Source organism: Fragaria vesca, linkage group LG3, assembly GCF_000184155.1.
Source record: "Fragaria vesca subsp. vesca linkage group LG3, FraVesHawaii_1.0, whole genome shotgun sequence".
Taxonomy (NCBI): domain Eukaryota; kingdom Viridiplantae; phylum Streptophyta; class Magnoliopsida; order Rosales; family Rosaceae; genus Fragaria; species Fragaria vesca.
Genome location: NC_020493.1, coordinates 17,474,796 through 17,495,927, shown reverse-complemented (window position 1 = coordinate 17,495,927; position 21,132 = coordinate 17,474,796). Strand labels below are relative to the sequence as shown.

The window sequence follows — 21,132 nt, the reverse complement described above, 5'->3', positions numbered from 1 at the left end:
TGTAAAATTAGATTTTGTTTTTTAGATTTTAAATTCTAATTTTTTCTTCTTTTCTTTTAATTTGATTTGTTATAAAATTAGGCAATGCCACGTCATTTGCCACATCAATTATATATATGTTGACATCACATCTACAATTGATCTAGACCTTTAAATATTTTAAAATCTAATAATCAAGAAATAGTGTCAAAATTTATGTTAGATTTGATGTCCCTTAAACCAGACCCTATGTTACATATCAACTATTTTTTTATTCGGTTTATATCATTCATCAAGGGTTTGAGGTAATTGCACCGAGCTTTTGTTGAATAAAATAAAATAAAAAATAAGAAAAGACTAGTTCTAGTAATTTGGTGGACTGCGGTTCAAACGGTGCCGTATCGTATCGGCTAGGGTTTTACTCCGAGTATAAAGGGGGAAGAGATCAGCTAACACCAGCTCGGTCCATAGACCCTTTTCAGGAACTGAGAAATTAAGCCAAAACAGTCTGATATTCGATTTGTGGGGCAGTGAATTTGAGATTCAGTTAATATGGATAAGAGCATGCTAGGAGATCTGAATTCACTTCCAGCTGAAGATCAGCAGAGAATGGCCTCCATGATCGACCAGCTCCAAATCCGCGACAGGTTTTCAATTTTCCTGATTCAATTTCCATCTGGATTCTTATATGTCCTCATTTGTTTAATGGGTTCTCGAATTTGTTTGAAAATCTAGCTTAAATGTATGGGAAGAATTGAAATTTGGCTCTGCGCGATTAACTTCTCAGATTTGGTTGAGCTTGATTATGAAAATTGCTTCTTAGTTTTTAGCTGGATTCATATTCAAATGTTTGTTTGCATTGGTTTGGTTCGAAGTGTGTGTCTATTATTTTTGTTCTCTGATGATTTAGAAACTTTTTGACGAAGCATGATAGATTTGAGGCATTTGACAGGCTGAGATTTTGTAGCCCTCTTTGTACAATGTACGTCACGTGGTTTGATTTTGTGAAAACTATTCCTGTGAAGCCACCACATTAAACTTCTGCTTCTGGATGTTTTAGGAACCACACACTGATTAGGTCTTGGTGCAAAGCATGTATTGGTTATGAGTTTCAGGGAACACAAGTAGCCAAATTTGTTTGATTAGCAGCTATTGAGTTCCCTGGTTTTGTCGCTTTAAACCTTTTGCAATAGTTCTGGAGAAGAATTACGTGGTACAAATCATGTGTCATGGAGATTTGCACGGGTTGCATATCTCTTGCTTGGATTCTCATCTAAGCAGTTTCCATGCAACAGGGTTAATTGCTTGAAACTTTTTGTTTTCTGGATAAGTCATCCTTATTAGCAATGCATTCACTTGTTATTGAGATGCTAATCCCACCATATACATAATTAGTAAAATATTAATATATCTAAGTCAAAGGTTCCTGCAGAGAGCTTCAGTAACCAACAGAACAAAACTTGTATCTCCAAAACATTAATCCAATTGGAATTTTTGTACATTGGAACTTTTGTACGGGGCTTCTGTATTGGATGCTAATCTTTATGATGAAGTACTGTTTTTCTTGTTTAGCAGCAGTTATTGCTATTATCATATATGGAATGGTACACTTCTGCTAACACTACCATATTCTTGCAGTTTAAGGATGTACAACTCACTTGTTGAGAGATGCTTCAATGATTGTGTTGACACTTTCAAGCACAAATCACTGCAGAAGCAAGAGGAAACCTGTGTTAAACGATGTGCTGAGAAGTTTCTCAAGCATTCAATGCGCGTCGGTATGAGATTTGCAGAGCTCAACCAGGGAGCTGCAACCCAGGACGAATAGCCCAAGGGTAGAGAGCTTAGAAGCCATTACGCTTGTGTTTGCTTTTCTGTTTTGTTTCAAAAGAAGACATGATGTTGTAGTTGTACCGATTTCATTTCATGCTTTTCTTGTCTATGGGAGAAACAGCAAACAGTATTCTGTAGATACAATGCAATCAAAAGTGTGTTAAGAGATTCCATTCTTACAAATTTCAGTCAGCAGTCCACTTTTGAATATGAGGAATAAATGTTTTTGTAGAATTTGCTTCTTTACCTGTATGGAACGTACTTGCGTTTGTCAGATTTGTTTTTGCAAAGAAATACCAACTCGTGCTTTGTAGAACTGTAGATGTCAGACATCTGAAGTCGCTGTCTGATAAACATCTTTCTGTGCCATCTCAGGCAGAAGTGCCACCTTAAAATATGATGAAGAACAAATTCCCTTGATTTTGTAGACTTTTCCTTCTTTTTCCAAAGGAAATACGTGCAGTGATGCAGAATTGCAGATCACGAGGCTGGCCAAATGGTTAGGAATGCAACTGTAGATGCTACTCACTGATTTGCTAACCAAAGTGCAAGTTAAATAAAGCAAAGAAAAGGAAATGATCATAAGCAAGTATTGCAGGTCTGGGTGATGCAGAATTGCAGATCACGAACCTGGCCAAATGGTTAGGAATGCAACTGTAGATGCTACTCACTGATTTGCTAACCAAAGTGCAAGTTAAATAAAGCAAAGAAAAGGAAATGATCATAAGCAAGTATTGCAGGTCTGGGAGATCACCAAGGAAAGTTCTCATTCAGACAAACTAATCGACTCTGTCAAACCATCCAGGAGAAGATATAAAGGATGAACTATGGTATTTAGTCTGAACCTGTAAGAGAATAATCTAAATATCCCATTCACAAACTACAAATAGACTGAGATTATAACCAGAACAGACCAATCACAAAGGGAGACCTACAGACAATGAAAAGAAGTTTGCAGACAAGTTCACAACTTAGGGGTAACTATCATCATATAGAACAAGATCATAGGATATCTCCAAATGATATGGCACAAGATCAAATCAACATTAATCAGAAATATACAAGACTTTCTTCAACAAAGCAATAGTTTCATCTTGTAAAAGACAGCCAAATACAACAAGAGCCTCTCCAAGCAAATTAAAAGAACAATGTAAAGGTTGTAATAGCATAGTTGCAAACTACCACGATTAACAGTGACTTGCTGGCATACACTGATCGATACCATTCCTAGATAGGCTTATTCTTCATCACGGTGGTGTTTCCGGCTCTTCTTCTCAGATCGTTTCCTGCCCCTTCCTACCCGCGCATCATCAGAGCCACTAGCATCAGAATCAGATGGTGTTGCCCCCCTCTTGCTCCTCCGACTGCGGTGTCTATCTTCAGATGTATCAGACTCAGAATCATCAGAATACCGATGACTCCTCCTCCTCCTTTTCTCCGTCCTACTCTTCCTATGTCGCCGATGTCGTTTACCATCTTCATCAGAGGACTCGTCCCTCTTCCTCCGTTTCTCCTTTCTCCTTATCTTCCTATCTTCTTCCGAGTCATCAGAATCATCATGTTTCCTCTTGTTGCTTCTCCTCTTCTTCGACCTTCCTCTCTTCTTCCTCTCCCCAGAATCTGTATCCGACTCATCAACATCCGACTCCTCATTCTTCTTCTTCTTCGACTTCTCCTTTCGGACACTCCTTTTCCCATTTTTCTGAGCAATGATCCTCTCAATCTCGGAATCATAGTCCGAATCCGAATCCTCAGTGTCTTCATCCTCCTCATCACTATCAGTCTCCACCACATCTTTCCCAACACCCTTACCCAGCTTCCCCCTCAACTTCCTCAACTCAGAAGCAACATCAGACTGAATAGCCTCCGGGTCCTTCTCCTTGTCATCCTTGACACTAAGAAAGTTCCTGCACTGAAAGCTGAGATGCCCAACACGGCCACACCTCTTGCACGCCCCGCGAGCCTCGTCAGCGTTCGACCCAGTTATACGGGCAAGCGCAAGGAGGCCCTGGAAGCTAGCATACGGATTCTCAGCATCCAGTTCAGAGCTCGCCACATTCATATGAGTAGTGCTCCTAGAATCATCTCTGTCTTTGGTGGGCGCATAGGGATCGTACCCAATTGCACTCTGCCATATGCCATGGGTTTGAAGGGCAGCACTACTGTGCACCCTATTGTTCGCGGGCATGCGAACCCTTCCTGCGGTGGCCGGCATCTTGAAATTCCAAGATCAAACCCTAAACAGATACAAACCAATCAGAATTCCAAGAAATTACAACACTAAATCAGCGATTACTCGAATTCAATGTCAGAAAGGAAATGAATGCCGAAATTTCTTCAATTTAGGTTTCGGGATCCAAATCTCCTGGGGAAATTGAACCCCAAGGGAACGGAATCAAGCAAAACAATTTCAATTTCAGATTCTAGGGTTTTCTACAATTTGATCAGAACAAATTATATAGTTGTGATGGAAATTAAGTTCTAGGGTTTGTGCGCATTCGGTATAAAAGAAGAATCCAGAAAAGGAAGATTGAAGCGTTACCTGTGAAGCCTTGATCGGAGACGAAGCTTCTGGAGAGAGCGAGATAGAGAGCGTTTGAGGGACTTTAACGATTTGGGGGAAATGTGTGACTGGAAGACGACCCTTTATACAATTTATAACCGATCGTTCTGAAGCGACGTCGTTTCATTTTGGCCCTTTCAGTTTTGAAAGGAAAAAGACCATTTGCACAAAATAAAAAAAATCAAACCCAATTTTAATAATAATTTTTTTGTTAGCCCATTCTTTTATGCCTAAATACACAAGTTTTTAATAAAATCACAATAAAATGATATTTTAAAAGACTTTTTTACCCTTAACCTTTATTTAAAGAGAAAAAATGAAAAAGAAGAAGGGAAGACTTTCCCGGAAGCACACCGGACACGGGCACCGGTCGCCAGTCACCGGATTCCGGTCGCCGAACACTGGTTGCCGGATTCCGGTCACCAGACACTGGCCGCCAGATTCCGGTCACCGGTCGCCAGAAAATTGATGGTGATCGGAAAATCGACAGAGACGTCGGAGTCTTACTGGATTTTTTTGAAAAAAATGTCACCGGAACCCACCGGATCTTGCCGGAAGTATACCGGCAAAAAAATAAAGTTACTACCCCTAGTAAACTTTCACTGGGGGGTAGTAAACTTGCAAAACAGTAGCCCTAATGCCATAATTCACATTCAAACGGAGAAAAATCAACTTACATGCAAAAAATGAAGTTTACTACCCCTAGTAAAAGTTTACTGGGGTAGTAAACTTGTAAAACAGTAGCTCAAATGCCATAATTCACATTCAAACGGAGAAAAACCAACTTAGATGCGAAAAAATGAAGTTTACTACCCCTAGTAAACTTGCAAAACAATAGCTCCAATGCCATAATTCATATTCAAACGGAGAAAAATCAACTTAGATGTGTAGTAAACTTTTACTGGGGTAGTAACCTTGCAAAACAGTAGCTCCAATGCCATTATACACATTAAAACAATGAAAATCAACTTAAATGTGAAAAAATAAAGTTTACTACCCCCAGTAAAGTTTACTGGGGGTAGTAAACTTGCAATACAATATTTTCCTAGTTAGTATATACATTAAAACACAAAAAAAATTCAACTTAGATGCGGACAAATAAAGTTTACTACCCCTAGTAAACTTCTACTGGGGGTAGTAAACCTGCAATACAATATTTCCCAGGTCAGTATATACTTTAAAACAACAAAAACCCAACTTATATGCGAAAAATTAAAGTTTACTACCCCTAGTAAACTTCTACTGGGGGTAGTAAACATGCAATACAATATCTCCATAAATTCACATTTCTAAAGTGAACTCCATACCACAAAATCGAAATTACAAACATCATAACCAAATTAAAGACAACTCCAAACCTCGGCGTCAATTGCCTCGAGGAGTCCCGTATCGATCTTCAGCCGCGTCGTTGTTCATCTCTCCTCTGAACTTCAGCCAAACGAGATGCTCTGAATTGAAGCCGAGGAAGGGGAAGCATTGATCGGAGGCGGCCGTACTAAGTGACGGAGATCGGCGAGCTCGGTTCGCATCGCCTAGAGGTGGCTTGGAGATCGGAGCTCAGATTTCGGCTCGCATCAGAGACTGCTGCTACCTTCTCACATATCTGGTTACTTCGAGGTCGAGGTAGAGGAAGCCAATTGGTGAAATCGACCGGGTTGATGGCGGCGGTGACGACAGATGAGAGCAGAGGGAAGCGTCAATCTGGAAGAGGAGGAGCCGAGACCTTTGGTCGGTGATGGATGTCATCTGTGACGTTGCTGATGAGATCAAGAGAAGAGAGAGACCGATGAGAGATGAGAATGAGAGGTGGGAGAAGCAGAAGATAGTGTAGGGTTTTTATTAGATTAGGGTATATTTGTCATTTTATCTTGAATAATTGGAATGGGTAATGGAATCTTATTTTCATTGGACCGAGCCAAAACTTCCTAAAATTAGTACTAAATAGGCATTTGCTCTTTTTTATTTCTCATCCCTATACCTGTCCCATTCCCATAATTAGATAATAGGGATTCCCCGTACGCGTCCCCTTTGGGGATTACATTCTCATACCCACCCTGATCGCCGTTAACAATTATGTAATAATTAATTTTTAAAAAATAATTACGAAATATAGATATATGAAAATAAAATCAAATACATATATAAATAAGTTTCTTGTTTCAATCCAACAAAAACGAATACAAGTCTCGGTTAAAAAATAAGTTTATATAAATATTCGTTTAGAAAATCATAGTAAAAAAACATTACAAAAGATTTTACATAAATATTTATTTATAAATAATATTTACATCTTAAATGGGTGGAGATGGGGACAAATATCAAAATACCATACCCTCTCCGTACCCGATTCAAAAATCCGAATACTGAAGATCTCCATACCCGACACCCGTTTATCCCCGTATATCTCTCCCGTTAGGGTCGAATACCCGTGGGTACCCTACCCGCTAGAGATTATTGACATCCCTAGATGGCAATGTGGCAGCGTCCCTCATTTTTTTTTTATGAGTTAAATAACTTAGATACTACCACGAGTCTTGTGGGATACAAATTTGCTGACCACCTTTATTTGCCCACCAAAGTGCCCACTCTCCTAATCTGTACATATGTCTCTTCAAATGGTTTAACTTTATTCTTGATAATAAATTGGACATGTGTCAATAGATTAAGAGGGTGAACATTTTGGTGGGCAAATAAAGATGGTCGGTAAATTTGTATCCAGTCTCGTGTGAGTCGAACTCACGATCTCCTACTTACAAGGATAAACTTATGCCACTATATCAAATGATATTTGGCCGCAACCCTCATTCTTAATTTTATTGTACTTTCTTTTTTTTTTCAAAATTACATTGGACAAACCCTAAGGAGCCTCTAATTTCTCAAAATTAAATAAAGCAATAGAAAATTTTAATGTTTTGAAAATCGATTACTTGCTCAAGACGTAGTTTTTATTACTAGAAGATTTAGTAACATTCAGGCCCAGACTTGAGGTGAAGTCGAAGAGGCGGCTGCCTCATGCCCAAAATACCTAGGGGCACTAAAATGTTGTCAGCTGCCTTGAGCATGAGGGACGATCCTTCATGAAAGCTGAAGCTTAAAGCTTTAGCTGTTTGAGTTTTGGTTTGTTGAAATGAAAAACAGTGGAAACAAATGGTTGGGTTTAGAAGAGAAGAGAAGAGAGAGTAGTTTGATGATGATGATTGACGAATAGTGATGAAATCTGGGTTTAGAAGTTTAGAAATGATCGATGTTTCCATAAAATCTGGGTTTTGTGGTTCTGTTCTTGACCACTTATTTATCTTTAATTAAACGATGGTTTTTTTTTCCTAATCATCCCATTGTTAGCGGGCCCTCTCTCCCTGGGTTAAGATTGTTGTATAGTAGTATATTTACCATTTTTTTCTATGAATAAATACATCTTAGCAGGACCCTTATGTGAGTTACAAATTTATTTCCAAAATCCAGAGTGCTCTTCTCAAACTCCTCCTGCTCAAGGTGAAGCTTTCTGGTTGAACTCGCCTCATCAGGTCTTAAAATCTCAAGTTAGGCCCTGGTAACATTAGGCAATCTCCAACCGAAAGTGCTAAAAATAGCACATGTGCTCAGTTTTAGCACATATATTTGGCACTTTAATCAAAATAGCACTCATCGTCTTTAACCGATTAGTGCTAAATCATAGCACTTTAATATATTTATTGTTTTTCATATATTATCTACCTTTTTTTCTTATTTAATTATAATAAAACATTCGTCCGAACTAAGTATGTACATGTGCGTTCAGACTATCTTATTTACAAACTTTTGTTATTGTAAATTATAATCTTTGTAGATTGTTGTGACCAAAAGAAGAATAAATCATAAAATTAATTAAAAGAGAAATAAAGTGATAGATACTGAAAACCCTAAGAGCACATCGGCTCACCTCCATCTCACCATCTCGGCCGGCGACGCCCGAGGCGGTCTTTGGCCTTGCCCTCTGAGGTGACTGCCGGACGGGACTCAAGCTTCTATTGCTTCCATCGTCCTTGGGTGACTGTTGAGTAGGTTTTGCCCAAGATTGTCATCTGATCTGATTTGGCAAGGATGAGCATGAAGGGGGTGTGCGTGTTCTCAAGACCGGCGATTTGCTGATTTGGATTCTAGCCAGACAAGGCTGTGGTTGCTCCGGCGGCGCAAGTGAGGGATGGCTGAATCTAGATTGGGATGGGTGTTCTCTACAAAGGCTTGTTTTGTGACGGCACTACTTGAGGTGCTTGGGGTTGTTGACGGTTGAGGCTGAAGCAGCTTTGAGTACGATGCTGGTGGTGGTGGTGGAAGGGCGGGTTTGTGGCGGCTAGATGACTCGCATAGCGGCGGAGGCGATAGTGGTGGATTGGCCGACATCTACCTGATGGGTCTTGCGGTTTTGGGCCTTTTTGCAATTCGTCTGCCTTTGGGTATTTAGATTAGTTATATTATTTTAGTTTGTCTAGTTTTTTTCTATTTCCTACGGGCTTATTCTGTAGGACGTTATAGCATGTTTGTTATGCTTCTATGTTTTAGGGAATATGTTCTATTTCCTGTGGGTTCACCATTTAGGATTATAGACCTAGGGTGTTTTATGAGTATGAGTACGAATACTAAAAGGTAGTCTATCCTATGTATTAGGTGAGATATGTCTCACAACTACTTGTCTATCTGTAGATGATAGCGGTAGAGTATGTAATGATTATTTCAAATCTTCATTTTACCCAAATTTATGAAAGTCGTAACTGACTCTTTCAAAAATAAATAAATCATCTTGTATAAAGTCATGTACTTCCCTAAGTCAAAAACAGGAATGATCTTAGTGTGAGATTCTTCACATGAGTATTTTTTTTAGAGAAAAAGTGTTGCAGTTCTCACCTAGCCAATGGACTGTTACCACATGGCTTGTGTTAAAGAGTCATTCAGTAGGTCAAACTTGGCTTTCCAGATAGCACTTTTGCTCTTTCTTTTAGCTCTTTTGCAGTTTAGCTCATTGATTGAAGATGAAAGTGTGCTATAATCCCACTGTTTGGCAATTTAGCACATCGGTTGGAGATGACCTTAGTGTCTGCTATCAGAAGCTAATTAGAGGACATTAACCTCCAATTACTCTTATCGATCAGAAACTAATTGGAGGACGTTCTTGTACAAATTAAAAAGCAAGTCTTGATTAATTGATAAATCTCTCTCTCTTATGATCAAATACATACATGCCCCCTTCCTGGTTTCATTAATAATTGATGAGGCTTAAGGACAGCCGATCTGACCATATTTATTTTTAAATAATGGATCAATACCTAAGTTGAGTAAGAAAAAAAAACACTTAAAAAGACTCTTTTTTTCATTGAAACGTTTTGTAAATTAAACTCATCGAGACTGTTACATTACATATCGTTTGAAAAAGAAACAAACATAAAAGAAGAACAGCTGTTAGTGATCCTCATTCCTGACAATTCCAAACCAAAGCTTTTGCCGCACCTCAAACCTAATACCTATGAGGTTAGATGGCTTCCCTGATCATCAAAGAGAAAGGTTGTATGCTGTGAAATCAAACTAAAGATAAAACTGATCGTCCCTTGGCACAGGCTCCTCAACTCCACAAATTGATTGTTCTTCTTTCCTCAACTATCAGATGTTACGAGTCCATGGCAATGGCTTCAGGAAGGGGACGCACTTGAATGGCTGGAATGTGGGACTTCTTATCCTTTGGAATTCTTCCCAACAATTCCAAGTACATTCCTCACCTCATTTGCAAGCTCTATAATATAATCCTCTAGATGTCCAATATGTCTATTTGGTTGGCTGTGTTGTCTTCTTCAATCTTTGATTGTCAAAATCTTACCTCAATACTGGTTCTTAGAGTAGCTATGGGAGGTAGGAACATGATTCATGTCATAGGCTTCATATTGTTGTCTGTTCTCCTCTCCTCGGAGACCTGCCTGGCTAGTGTTAGACATTTTGGGAAACTTAGTCCGGGTTTTGAAGGGGCTCAGATGCATTGGATTGATAATGATGGGCTGTTTCTCTTGTCTAATCAATCTGATTTTGCTTTTGGCTTTGTCACCACTCAAGATGTCACTTTATTCATGCTTTGTGTTATCCACATGGAAAGCAGGACGATAGTGTGGACTGCAAATAGGGGTTCTCCAGTTTAGCCTTTTCCAGCAGAAATAAGTACTCTCTGTTGTTTCCACATGGCCCAGAAGCAGTCGCAAGTTGTCTTACCATATCCTCCAGTGGAGCAGGACCCAAGTAATACTTGTTTGATTCTTTGTCTGGTGTAGATGTGAAAACAATGACTCCTGTCAAAGAAGGCTCATCAGAGAAGTCCCCTTCCTTGTAAAAGTTCACAAGAGTCTTTGCATCATATTCACATTCTCTCTTTTCCAAGTACTCCATAGCCAGTCTTTCCTTTTCAGGGCCGCCTAGCACAGAATAAGCAGCACCCCAGCAAATAGCCCCTTCTTGGTGTTCCAACGTGCAAGTTCTTGCAGGGTGCTCAGGTGTACCCCGATGATCAATGCAAGCCAGATCAAAGACACGCTTGTAGTCCTTGATGAAACCTATCACTTTCTCGTCGTACTCGAAACCAGGGTTCCACACAAGTGAACCATATCCAAATACCCAGAACACACCATCCTTGGTTTGTATGACCCGTTTGGGAAATGAGAGGGAGGCCTCTGGGGTGATCTGACGGGAAAGCTGACAAGATTTGAAGCTGGTGTCTAGAGTTTTTGGGGATAGAAATGGAGAGAGAGAGAACGACGAGTACAGGTTAGGTAGTTTACGTTACTTTTCTTTCTTCTTCTTCTCTCTCTCTCTCTCTCTCTCTCTCTCTCTCTCTCTCTCTCTCTCTCTCTGTCTTCGGTTGGTTTGGTTTGGTCTCGTGAAATATTATTATTTGTAATTTTAGGATTCTAATTTGTAAATAAAATCTAAACCCTATCCAACGGTATTTAGAAACCGTGTCAGACCAAAATATATCAAAGAGTTTGTAAACCTAATCAGACTAGACAAAGGTTTCTAAAACCCTATAAACAAACCAGTTTTGCAGGGAGCTTAAGGAGTCCAGATTCTTTAAAAGAACCGGGTCCAGTTTTGCATATTTCATGCTTGCTCGACATACTACATAATAACTCTACAATTCTTCTATTACTCGATCATACACCCCATAACGCCGACCATAATGTGATCAAACACATGGAGCAGGATGCGTACATTAAAATGATTCTTGGTATAATACTAGGCGTGGGCGTGATGCTTGATATTCTGTATTGTCAAGCACCACCGCGGCCTCCTAATAATTCTAGTCAAGCAGCAGATGCTAGTGCAGCAACAAACACACAGCGGCTGCAAACCGCAGGATCAATCTTCGCGCATTCTGGAGAAAGCTGCAGTGGTACTAATTTCGACTGTAACGAGTGCGCGATTTGCTTGAAGAAGTTTAAGAACGGGGAAGTCTGTCGCTTGCTCGTCAGCTGTAAGCATACATTTCACCGATCATGTATTGATGAATGGCTAAGCAAGGCAAGCCACTGTCCGCTTTGTCGTGCTCAAGTCTAGCTACTACATACTCCAAATATACATACAGAGTCACAGACACAATTTCACAAAGAACTTTATCACTTTCATGCAATCATGCTAGCTAATTATTTAGTTAATTGTTATTTTTTTGTTTTAATTTTGGTTACTAGGATCCCTCGAGGGCGTAGCTAGCTACATGGACATCACAAGTCAGTGACTATCTTGATAAAATCTTAATGTCTTGAGGCTTTTTTCTCGATCTTTTGTGAATATGTCTAAATTGAGTTTTCGCTTTTATGTATGTGAAATATGAGATACTTGACTCAGTTTGTAATAAATTTGTTCGATCTTTTTGTTTTTTTGTTATTATAGGAAGATGCTTGTAACCTAAGGATAACTTGTTTGGAAATTTAACAGACCTTTAGAGTTTCTTTTTTAGATGAAAACAAACCTTTAGAGTTAGAATCAACAAAGCCAATAGTTCATAATGCAGATTGAACTCATTGAAAACAATAGCATCACTGCATCAGAGTTCCCAAACTAATAATATATTTTTGCTTGTAATTTTGTCCAACAGAAGAAAATGACAAAGAATCCCAAACCCTTCAGCCCTAGTCAATTACTAGCTACAAACTTCAATTTCCATAAACCTGCACAGCCCTAGCTAGCAACCCTACCCATTCAATTACTTTATACTCTTCCTATGTCGTTGACGTCGTTTGCCATCCTCATCCGAGGACTCATCCCTCTTTCTCCCTTTACTCTTCCTTCTTTTCTTCCTATCTTTCTCGGAATCGTCTGAATCATCATGTTTCCTCTTTCTGCTTCTCCTCTTCTTTGACCTTCCTCTCTTCTTCTTCCTCTCCTCAGAGTCTGTATCTGACCCATCAACATCTGAGCCCCTATTCTTCTTCTTCTTCAGCTTATCTTTTCGAACACTCTTTTTCCCACATCTTTGATCAATGAGCCTCTTCATATCGGAATCATAGTCGGAATTTGAACTCTCACTGTCGTCCTCCTCATCCTCACTATCAGTCTTCACAACATCTTTTTCCTTCGCCTTACCGAGCTTCCCCTTCAACTTACCCAACTGAGAAGCAACATCAGCCTGAGTAGCTTCAGGGTCATCCTCCTTCTCGTTGTCCTGAACACTCAGAAAGTTCCTACATTGATAGGTGAGGTGGCCAACCCGGCCGCACCTCTTGCACGCTCCACGAACCACGTCAGCACTCGGCGCGGTTAAACGAGCGAGTTGGAGAAGGCCTTGGTAGTTAGCATATGGATTCTGATCGGTATCTGGTTTTGTGTTTGAGTTTGACAAAGTCGGCTTAGGTGCATACGGATCATACCCAATTGTACTCTGCCATATACCATGAGTTTGAAGGGCAGAACTACTATGTACCCGATTGTTTGCCGGCATGCGAACCCTACCTGCGGTGGCCGGCATCTTGAAATTGTTCCGAGATCAAACCCTAAACATTAACAAACTATTCAGAATGATCATAAATTTCACACAAAATAATAATAATAATAATAATAATAATAATAATAAAGAACTTGAATGAAAAGCTAGCCCCTATTGAACATCAAGGGAGGACAAGTTATACATATGATCGCCTAAAAATTTAAGCAAAATATCTTATTCAGATTGATGAGAGATTGAGAGCACGTAGAATCACTAGAATGTTTACCAATGTAAAAATTCCTCGACAAAACTAATAAAAAATATAATCCTTACGATGAGAGGTGAATTCTAGGGTTTTCACAGACGAACCTCGGTGGGAGAGACGAATTTCTGGATAGCAAGCGTTTAATAATTAACTAGTGCTAGTGATTTATGGAAAAATAAATAAACGACTGATTGATCAAGGAGCCCTATTCCGTGTTATAGCGGTCTTGAGAAACGACGTCGTTAACTCTTGGACCGAAGTATACGCCACCATTACGCCTAGGATGACAACTCTTTTTTCTTTTTTTTGAGACCGACAACTCAGGAAGGCGAGAAGACAGGAAAATTAAATAAGACGCGGTCTACTACGCGGTACACTTTGCGGCCATTCACTCTTCTGCAACCAGCTTTCATTTTTCTCTTCCAGTTTCCCTAAACCTTGATATTTGATCTTGGTGTTTTCGGATGGCTTTGAGCACCCAAAGACGGCAAAGAGCCTACTCCTCAGCTCATGCTTGGGCTGAACCACCACCCCGTTGGAAATTCGACGTTTTCTTGAGTTTCAGAGGTCAAGACACGCGCTGGGGTTTCATCTCCCATTTATACCACCAACTGGAGTTCTCTCAATTATTCAAGACCTTCATGGACGACCGAGAGCTTCAAATCGGATCTGAGATCTCTCCGGAGCTATTAAGCGCCATCGAACATTCGCATCTCGCTATCGTTGTTCTCTCACCCGAGTATGCTTCTTCCACTTGGTGTTTGGATGAACTTGCCAAGATCATCTAGTCCATGGAACCCGGAGATAAAAGAATTCTGCCGGTTTTCTTTGATGTGCTTCCGTCTGACGTTCGACATCAAAGGAAGAGCTTTGCTGAAGCGTTTGCTAAGAATGAAGTGAAGTTCAGTATGGACCTAAAGAAAGTGGAGAGGTGGAGACAAGCTTTAAGAAAAGTGGCCAATCTCTCTGGATGGGTTAAAGAGAATTATACGTAAGCACTACGACTTCACTCCATATCAAATTAGCAATGTTCTGGCATATACATATACTGATATTTGTCTATTTTTTCTGTTTTAGATATGAACGTGTGCTTATAGAAGACATAGTGAAACGTGTGTGGGAGAAAGTTCGTCCCACAATCACATTGTACAGTTCGGAAGAAAAGTTAGTCGGAATGGATTTTAGACTTGGGCAAATGGGTTTGCTTTTAGCTCTTGCGCAAAAGGATGTTCGATTTATAGGAATATGGGGAATGGGTGGGGTGGGTAAGACTACCCTTGCTAAGCTAGTGTACGAGAAAATTTTCCAAAAGTGGCTCAGTTTTTGGCTGATGTCAGGAAGTCTCATGGTCAGCTAGTGAATTTTCAAAAACGGGGTTCTTTTCCCTGTCTTGAAGGAAAATGTTTCGCAAGTTTGGGATGAGTACAAAGGAACCCTTTTCATTAGAAAATGTATGCGTAATAAGAAGGTTCTTCTTGTTGTAGATGATGCTGATAGCTATGACCACCTAGAAAAATTGGCCGGCGATAAATCTTGGTTCAGTGAGGGAAGCAGAATCATAGTTACAACGAGAGATATACGTCACCTCACCGAGCATCGTATAGAATTATCATTCGAGCTACCGCGGTTAAAAAACAGTGAAGCTCTTGAGCTCTTTAGTCACAAAGCCTTTGGAAAAGACCAGCAAGAGGAAAGGTGTTTAGAGCTTTCCAAGTGTTTTGTAAATTATGCCAAAGGGCTTCCATTAGCTCTTAAAACTTTGGGAAGGTCTTTGTATTAGAGAAATCTAGATGAATGGAATAGTACATTGGAGTCACTAAAGAGAATTCCTAATCCGACAATTTTTGATTCGCTCAAACTAAGTTATGATGCTCTGAATGATTCGCAACAGAAGATTTTCTTGGACATTGCATTCTTCTACAAGGGGCTGAAGAAGGGGCGAGTTACAGAACTGCTAGAATATTGTTATGGCTTTAATTTTCTTATTGTGATAAATGCTCTCATTGAGAAATCTCTCTTAACTGTTGATCACCATAACAATGTTGGGATGCATGGTTTGGTACAAGAAATGACATGGGAAATTGTTCGTAAGGACTCTCTTGATCCTGAAGAGCCCGGTCTTTACAGCCGTTTGTGCCATCATAATGATATATTTCATGTATTCACAAGAAATACGGTAAGAATTTAAAAGTAAAAAAAAAAAATTAGGTTTTAGCATTATATATATATATGATCTGTGTGGAGTTAACTTTTTCCTTTATTCTGAATTTATATCAGGGAACAGAAGCAATCAAAGGCATCAGCTTATGTTTACCTCGTTTAGAAGAGGCAGATTCAAACTGGAATATTGAATGCTTCTCTAACATGCTCAAACTGAGGTTTCTTGAATTTGATAATTTAATAATTAGTTCAGGCCCCAAATTCATTGATAATACTCGAATGGAATTGGTATCCTTCTAAGTCTCTTCCAGCAAGTTTCTGACCAAATTTACTTGCTGAACTTAAAATGCATAGAAGCAAACTTGTTCGGCTTTGGAATGGAAGACATGTAACAATGTTGATCATGTTTTCTACTTCAACATAAAATTTTAGGTTTTCCCATAGGTAATTATTTGTTCCATGCATTGTACAGGACTTGCCTAATTTGAAACATATGGATCTCTAAGACTCCAAAAACTTGAAGAAGACCCCAGATTTCACAAGTATTCCGAATCTTAAGGAGTTGATTCGTGCAGATTGTGAGGTTTTAGTTGAGGTCCATCCATCCATTGCAGTCCAAAAAAAGCTTAAACAGTTGATACTGCATCGGTGCAAAAATCTGAAGAGCTTCCCAGGTAAGATTGAAATGGATTCTCTCGAGGTTCTCAGCCTTTCTTACTGCTCAAAAGTAAAGATTCCAGAATTTGGAGAAGGAATGAAAAATTTGAAACGCCTTAACGTAGCTGGGACTGCAAGTGAGGAACTACCTTCATCAATTGAACATCTAGTTGGTCTTAAGTATTTGTATATACATAAAAGCAAAAGTCTCCAGCGTATACCGGGTACCTCAATTTTTAAACTGAAGTCTCTTAAAATTCTCCATATGGATGGATGCCCAAAACTGAAGAAATTTGTAGAAAGTACGGAGGAGACAATGTGTTTGAAACTATCTGTGAGAAATAAGCTTTCGTCCTTATTCAAAAGAAAAAGTCCCAAGCCTTTGTGCTTAGCGTCGCCATCTCCAAGGGCTTTACCGTCTTTGACGTTGCTAAGTCTAACTGATTGTAATCTTAGTCAAGGAGTTCTCCCGGATGATTTTGGCTACTGCTTGCCGTCTCTACAATACTTGGATCTTGGTGGAAATAATTTTTTTACTCTTCCTGCAAGTATTAGATGCCTTTCTAAGCTTCGGTTGATTGATTTGACGGGGTGCAAAAGACTTTCTCAGTTACCGGATCTCCCATCAAATAGGGAATTAGAAGTACTTGCAGACGAATGTGATTCCTTAAAAAAGTTGTCAGAACCATCACAGCAGGGCACATCCACCAATTTGGAGTTCGTTCGTTTAACTACGGTGAATTGCTTTGGATTGATCGACAATGAAGGCTTGAATAATGGAATATTTTCATTGCTAAGGAGATTGGCTGCTCAGGTATGTTACATTCATCCCTCACATTTTTTTTTTTTTATTCATACAAACAACTGAAATGTTACAACAAGATTCAACTCACGACCTCCCACTTACATTTATATCTCGAGTAATCTTAAATGACTAAAAGAGACATGTGTCATATATATATATACATTATGAATATATAAACAAATCAAAATATTAGAAACATAGAACTTGTATTTGGAAACTAATAATGTTTTTGAGAAGATGGAAACTATACTAATGTGAAAATATATAAAAATTAAAAACGAAAATCTTACTTTTGGAAACTTATATAGTGAAAATATTTATTTTTAGAAACTAATAAAGTGAAAATATAGAACAAAATAAAATTTTAAAATCTGAAACTAATTTTGAAAAATATTAAAGTAAATACAAATTTTGCAAAGAAGTTTGCTAAACGAGATAATTCTTATATGAACTTCTAATCATTATATTTCATCTTCTTCTTTTTTTACCCAAACATTGTTGAGGTATGTATATTATTCATCTTGATATGAACTTTATGTGTAAGGATTTGAAAGGAACATTAAATCCGTAAGCATTTCTCTAGAGTCTACAAAAGTAGTAAATATGAACATCTACAAACTGCCAATTTATATTAGTCTATACTAATCACACAATAATAGTCTTAATATAGTTAATTAATATGATATTTCATGAATTTCTTAGATTAAGAATATTTTGGGCACTTGGGGTTGGGGTTGTGTATTTAGTAGAATATTAGAATGAGAAATTAAATATGTGGTGTATTAACGGCTGTGTATGTAATTAGGGATAGTGTATATAAAATTTCTCTATTTTCTCTCTCTCTCCTCACTCAAAGTGTATAATTGTTCCTTTCGTACACAGGGAATCTCTCCAAGATTTGATTCTTTCGATATTATAAGTCCAGGAAGTAGAATTTCAAAGTGGTTTGATATTCAAAGAGAGGGAGGCTCATTGACTGTGGAGCTGCCTCCGAATCGGGAATCATGTAAATCAGAGTGGATGGGCATTGTGTTTTATGTTGTTTTTGCCGATCAGAAATAACCTCAAACTCTTGACTTTAACTATTTCTTTTTCGAATGTTTATCACCTGCGATTCGTGAAAAACACTCTATGCATTTAACAATTCTAAGGCGTATGATGGGAGATCATCTTTGGGTGGCTTTTATGCCTCATGATCTAATTTGGGTTACAACAAGCTGCTCTGTTTCGACGCGTATTGTCATTCTTGGAGTCGTCCTTGTATTCCATGCCCGAATTGTGTGAAGAGGTGTGGAGCCCGATTGTTGTACGAGCAAGATATGAAAAACTTGCTCAATCCACCAACCAACATCATGAAGAGGAGTCGTGAATATTGTGACTCGGAGGAGGCAGAGGAAGGAGAAAGTCCGAGTGAAATGGCAAGTGGTAGCTCTGGCAAAGAATCAATCTTCAAAAGACTCAAGGCATGAGATACCAGATACTAATCGTTCTTCTGGGAGGTATGTTTTTGTGATTGATAAAGATAGTTATGTTTGACGTGGGTTCCATTGACCCAGTCCATCTATTTTATATTTATGTGAAAGCCCTACGTTTGGAATTGCCTTTATGTGCGGCTCAAAGCCTTCAAAATAATTAAATTTGTGTAAACTTTGTTAATGTTGCTATGATTGGTTTGGAATTGCTTCATTCCTATTTTTCAATATTCCTCAATCCTTTCCTTCTGTTGCTCCATTTGATTCTTACCACGTGATAGTAAATTCTTGGTGCAAGTTGTAGTGTCCTGCGTGTGTAAGCAGAAGTCTAGGACCATCACCTTATTTCCTCTTTCCAGCTCATTACTCTGTTCTCTCTTCTACACAATGTTTATACCTAATGCCTATGAAGTATCATAGTTATCAGTACATTGGTAACCATGTATGACTTATAAGTATGTATGCCAAAACACTTTCTTAATCTATACCATTCATATTTATTCTGCAATATTGCATATCATTCCATCTTGTCTCTGTATTCCGGAATTATATTTTCTGTTAGCAACAAAATATGGAAATGATAGTACTGCGCCATAAGATAAAGGCATGGGTAGGTAGGAGGCGTAGGGTTAGATGTATTTATCTTGTTTTACTAAGGCATTTCCTGATCTAATCTATGGTCAAGTTTCTAGTAATCTTCAAATGCATCTGTGTGGCCACATTTCTTGTGTTCATATTCTTGTTTTCAGGCTAACTAATTCCCTTCGAGGTATTTACATACATGCAATTCGATCTTCAATCTATTACATGCAATAAACTCAGTTCATATATTTAATATTTCAATAAGTCAACAAATATACGAACTAGAGTGATATGTAATATGCAATAGCATTGGAGGTTCCTGGAAATTTATCTAGTGTAGAGACAAAAAGAATAGGAATGAAATAAAAAAATAAAACTTGTGAGACCAGAAGCAAAATGATCGGCCGGCGTTGTTTTGTAGTGTTTTCTGGACTTAATCGAAATCCGACAATGACTTGCGAAACAAAACGTCTGCTACTGCCGGCCCTCTTTATTAGTATTATTCTACTCTGTTCTTCGTCTTTGGATGTTTGAATTTGCAGTTGTTTCTGTATTTCGCTCTCTTTCTTTCTTGTTCTTGCTTTTCTGGTTTTCTTTTTCTGTGGGTTTTCAATGACGTTGAGCACCCTAAGAGCATTATCTTTTCATTCAGCTGAATCGGCTCCTCGATGGAAATACGATGTGTTTTTGAATTTTAGGGGTGAAGACACCCGCAAGGGTTTCATATCCCATTTGTACCACGAACTGCAGTACTGGCAAGCCATCAAAACTTTCAAGGACGACCGAGAGATTGAAATAGGAGCAACTATATCTCCAGAACTCTTGAGCGCAATCGAAGAATCACGTCTTGCGATTGTTGTTCTCTCGCCAAACTATGCTTCTTCCACCTGGTGCTTGGATGAGCTTGCAAAAATTGTCGAATCCAGGGAAACGCAGGAAAGCACAATTCTTCCAGTTTTCTTTGATGTGGATCCGTCTGATGTACGGAATCAAAGGAAGAGCTTCGCTGAAGCCTTTGCAAAGCATGAGAAGTCCATTGATGACATAAACTGTTATATTAGCTTATTAATCCTACTGAATATGGAACTAGGCTTATATACTTTGTATATCAGCAAGTAAACTTTTAAACTTGATATTGAATTTCTAATGTAATGTTTTACACATTTAAATTAATCGATTCAGTTAATGTAAGATAAACATCTGTTTTGAATTCAAAATTCAAAGTAATATCATTAATACAAGATTGGATTAGGACAAGAAACAGTTAGACAGGGAACTGCCAAGTAACTGTAAATGACAGTTGCAATCTGCTGTCTATATAAAGCAATCTTAGGTCCCTGCTAGAGCACTGTTACATTCTCATTCATTTTGTCCCATCAAGCAAATAGAGAATATCAAGAAGTGAATCTAGGAGAAGACTGAGATGGAAACAAACATGAACCAACCAAGTTAATATTTCTGTCACTTGTACATTTGATCTAAAATCTGTCATAGAATCTTAAGTTTTATGTTTAACTGCATTATTGAAATTTAACAATTGGTATCAGAGCAACTATGCTCAGATATTAGATTGGTGTATGAGTTATTTCATTACATTTAGAATTCTGGGACATGATGCATCTCAGTGAACTGTTTTACATACTGAAATGATATTCTCAAACGTTGTTTTCATATAAATTGCTTCTTATTCTTCAAAATCTATTTGCCTGACGTTTAAACTTTATGTTGATAAGTATATGTGAATACATGTGAACAGTACAGATGATCCATCAAGTCTAATGCATATGTTCTCTTGATTACTAATGTTGCCGTAGTAACTATGTATGAATTGTAATATATGTATCAGACTAAATCATTCTTTCTGCTGATGCATTATGTAACTAT

General features: G+C 38.5%; 4 protein-coding genes and 1 pseudogene across 5 annotated transcripts in view; 3 read left to right on the top strand and 2 right to left on the bottom strand.

Annotated features, from left to right (window-relative positions):
- Positions 1-441: 441 nt before the first annotated feature.
- Positions 442-2,124, top strand: LOC101311257 (mitochondrial import inner membrane translocase subunit Tim9-like). The gene is made up of 2 exons (XM_004294509.1): positions 442-626; positions 1,618-2,124. Exons 1-2 carry the CDS (start codon positions 532-534, stop codon positions 1,805-1,807), a joined length of 285 nt encoding a protein of 94 aa, XP_004294557.1. The 5' UTR covers positions 442-531; the 3' UTR covers positions 1,808-2,124.
- Positions 2,125-2,800: 676 nt separating this feature from the next.
- LOC101300129 lies at positions 2,801-4,441 on the bottom strand. Its single transcript, XM_004294469.1, has 2 exons — positions 4,355-4,441; positions 2,801-4,049 (listed from the first exon to the last, which is right to left on the bottom strand). The coding sequence occupies exon 2, from the start codon at positions 4,025-4,027 to the stop codon at positions 3,050-3,052; it is 978 nt and encodes a 325-aa protein (XP_004294517.1). The 5' UTR covers positions 4,028-4,049; positions 4,355-4,441; the 3' UTR covers positions 2,801-3,049.
- A 5,572-nt stretch (positions 4,442-10,013) lies between these two features.
- Positions 10,014-13,349, bottom strand: LOC101312428 (annotated as a pseudogene). The gene is made up of 3 exons (XR_184385.1): positions 12,599-13,349; positions 10,509-11,190; positions 10,014-10,168 (listed from the first exon to the last, which is right to left on the bottom strand). The product of XR_184385.1 is annotated as an uncharacterized LOC101312428 (transcript).
- A 531-nt stretch (positions 13,350-13,880) lies between these two features.
- Positions 13,881-18,663, top strand: LOC101312139 (TMV resistance protein N-like). The gene is made up of 7 exons (XM_004295864.1): positions 13,881-14,563; positions 14,650-14,833; positions 14,969-15,292; positions 15,353-15,748; positions 15,850-16,020; positions 16,256-17,203; positions 18,481-18,663. The coding sequence occupies exons 1-7, from the start codon at positions 14,364-14,366 to the stop codon at positions 18,661-18,663; spliced, it is 2,406 nt and encodes an 801-aa protein (XP_004295912.1). The 5' UTR covers positions 13,881-14,363.
- A 1,197-nt stretch (positions 18,664-19,860) lies between these two features.
- Positions 19,861-21,132, top strand: part of LOC101311846 (TMV resistance protein N-like) — a 6,755-nt gene continuing 5,483 nt past the window's right edge. The window contains exon 1 of the mRNA XM_004295863.1: positions 19,861-20,363. Coding sequence (XP_004295911.1) covers positions 19,861-20,363 — 503 coding nt within the window. The remainder of the gene's footprint in view (positions 20,364-21,132) is intronic.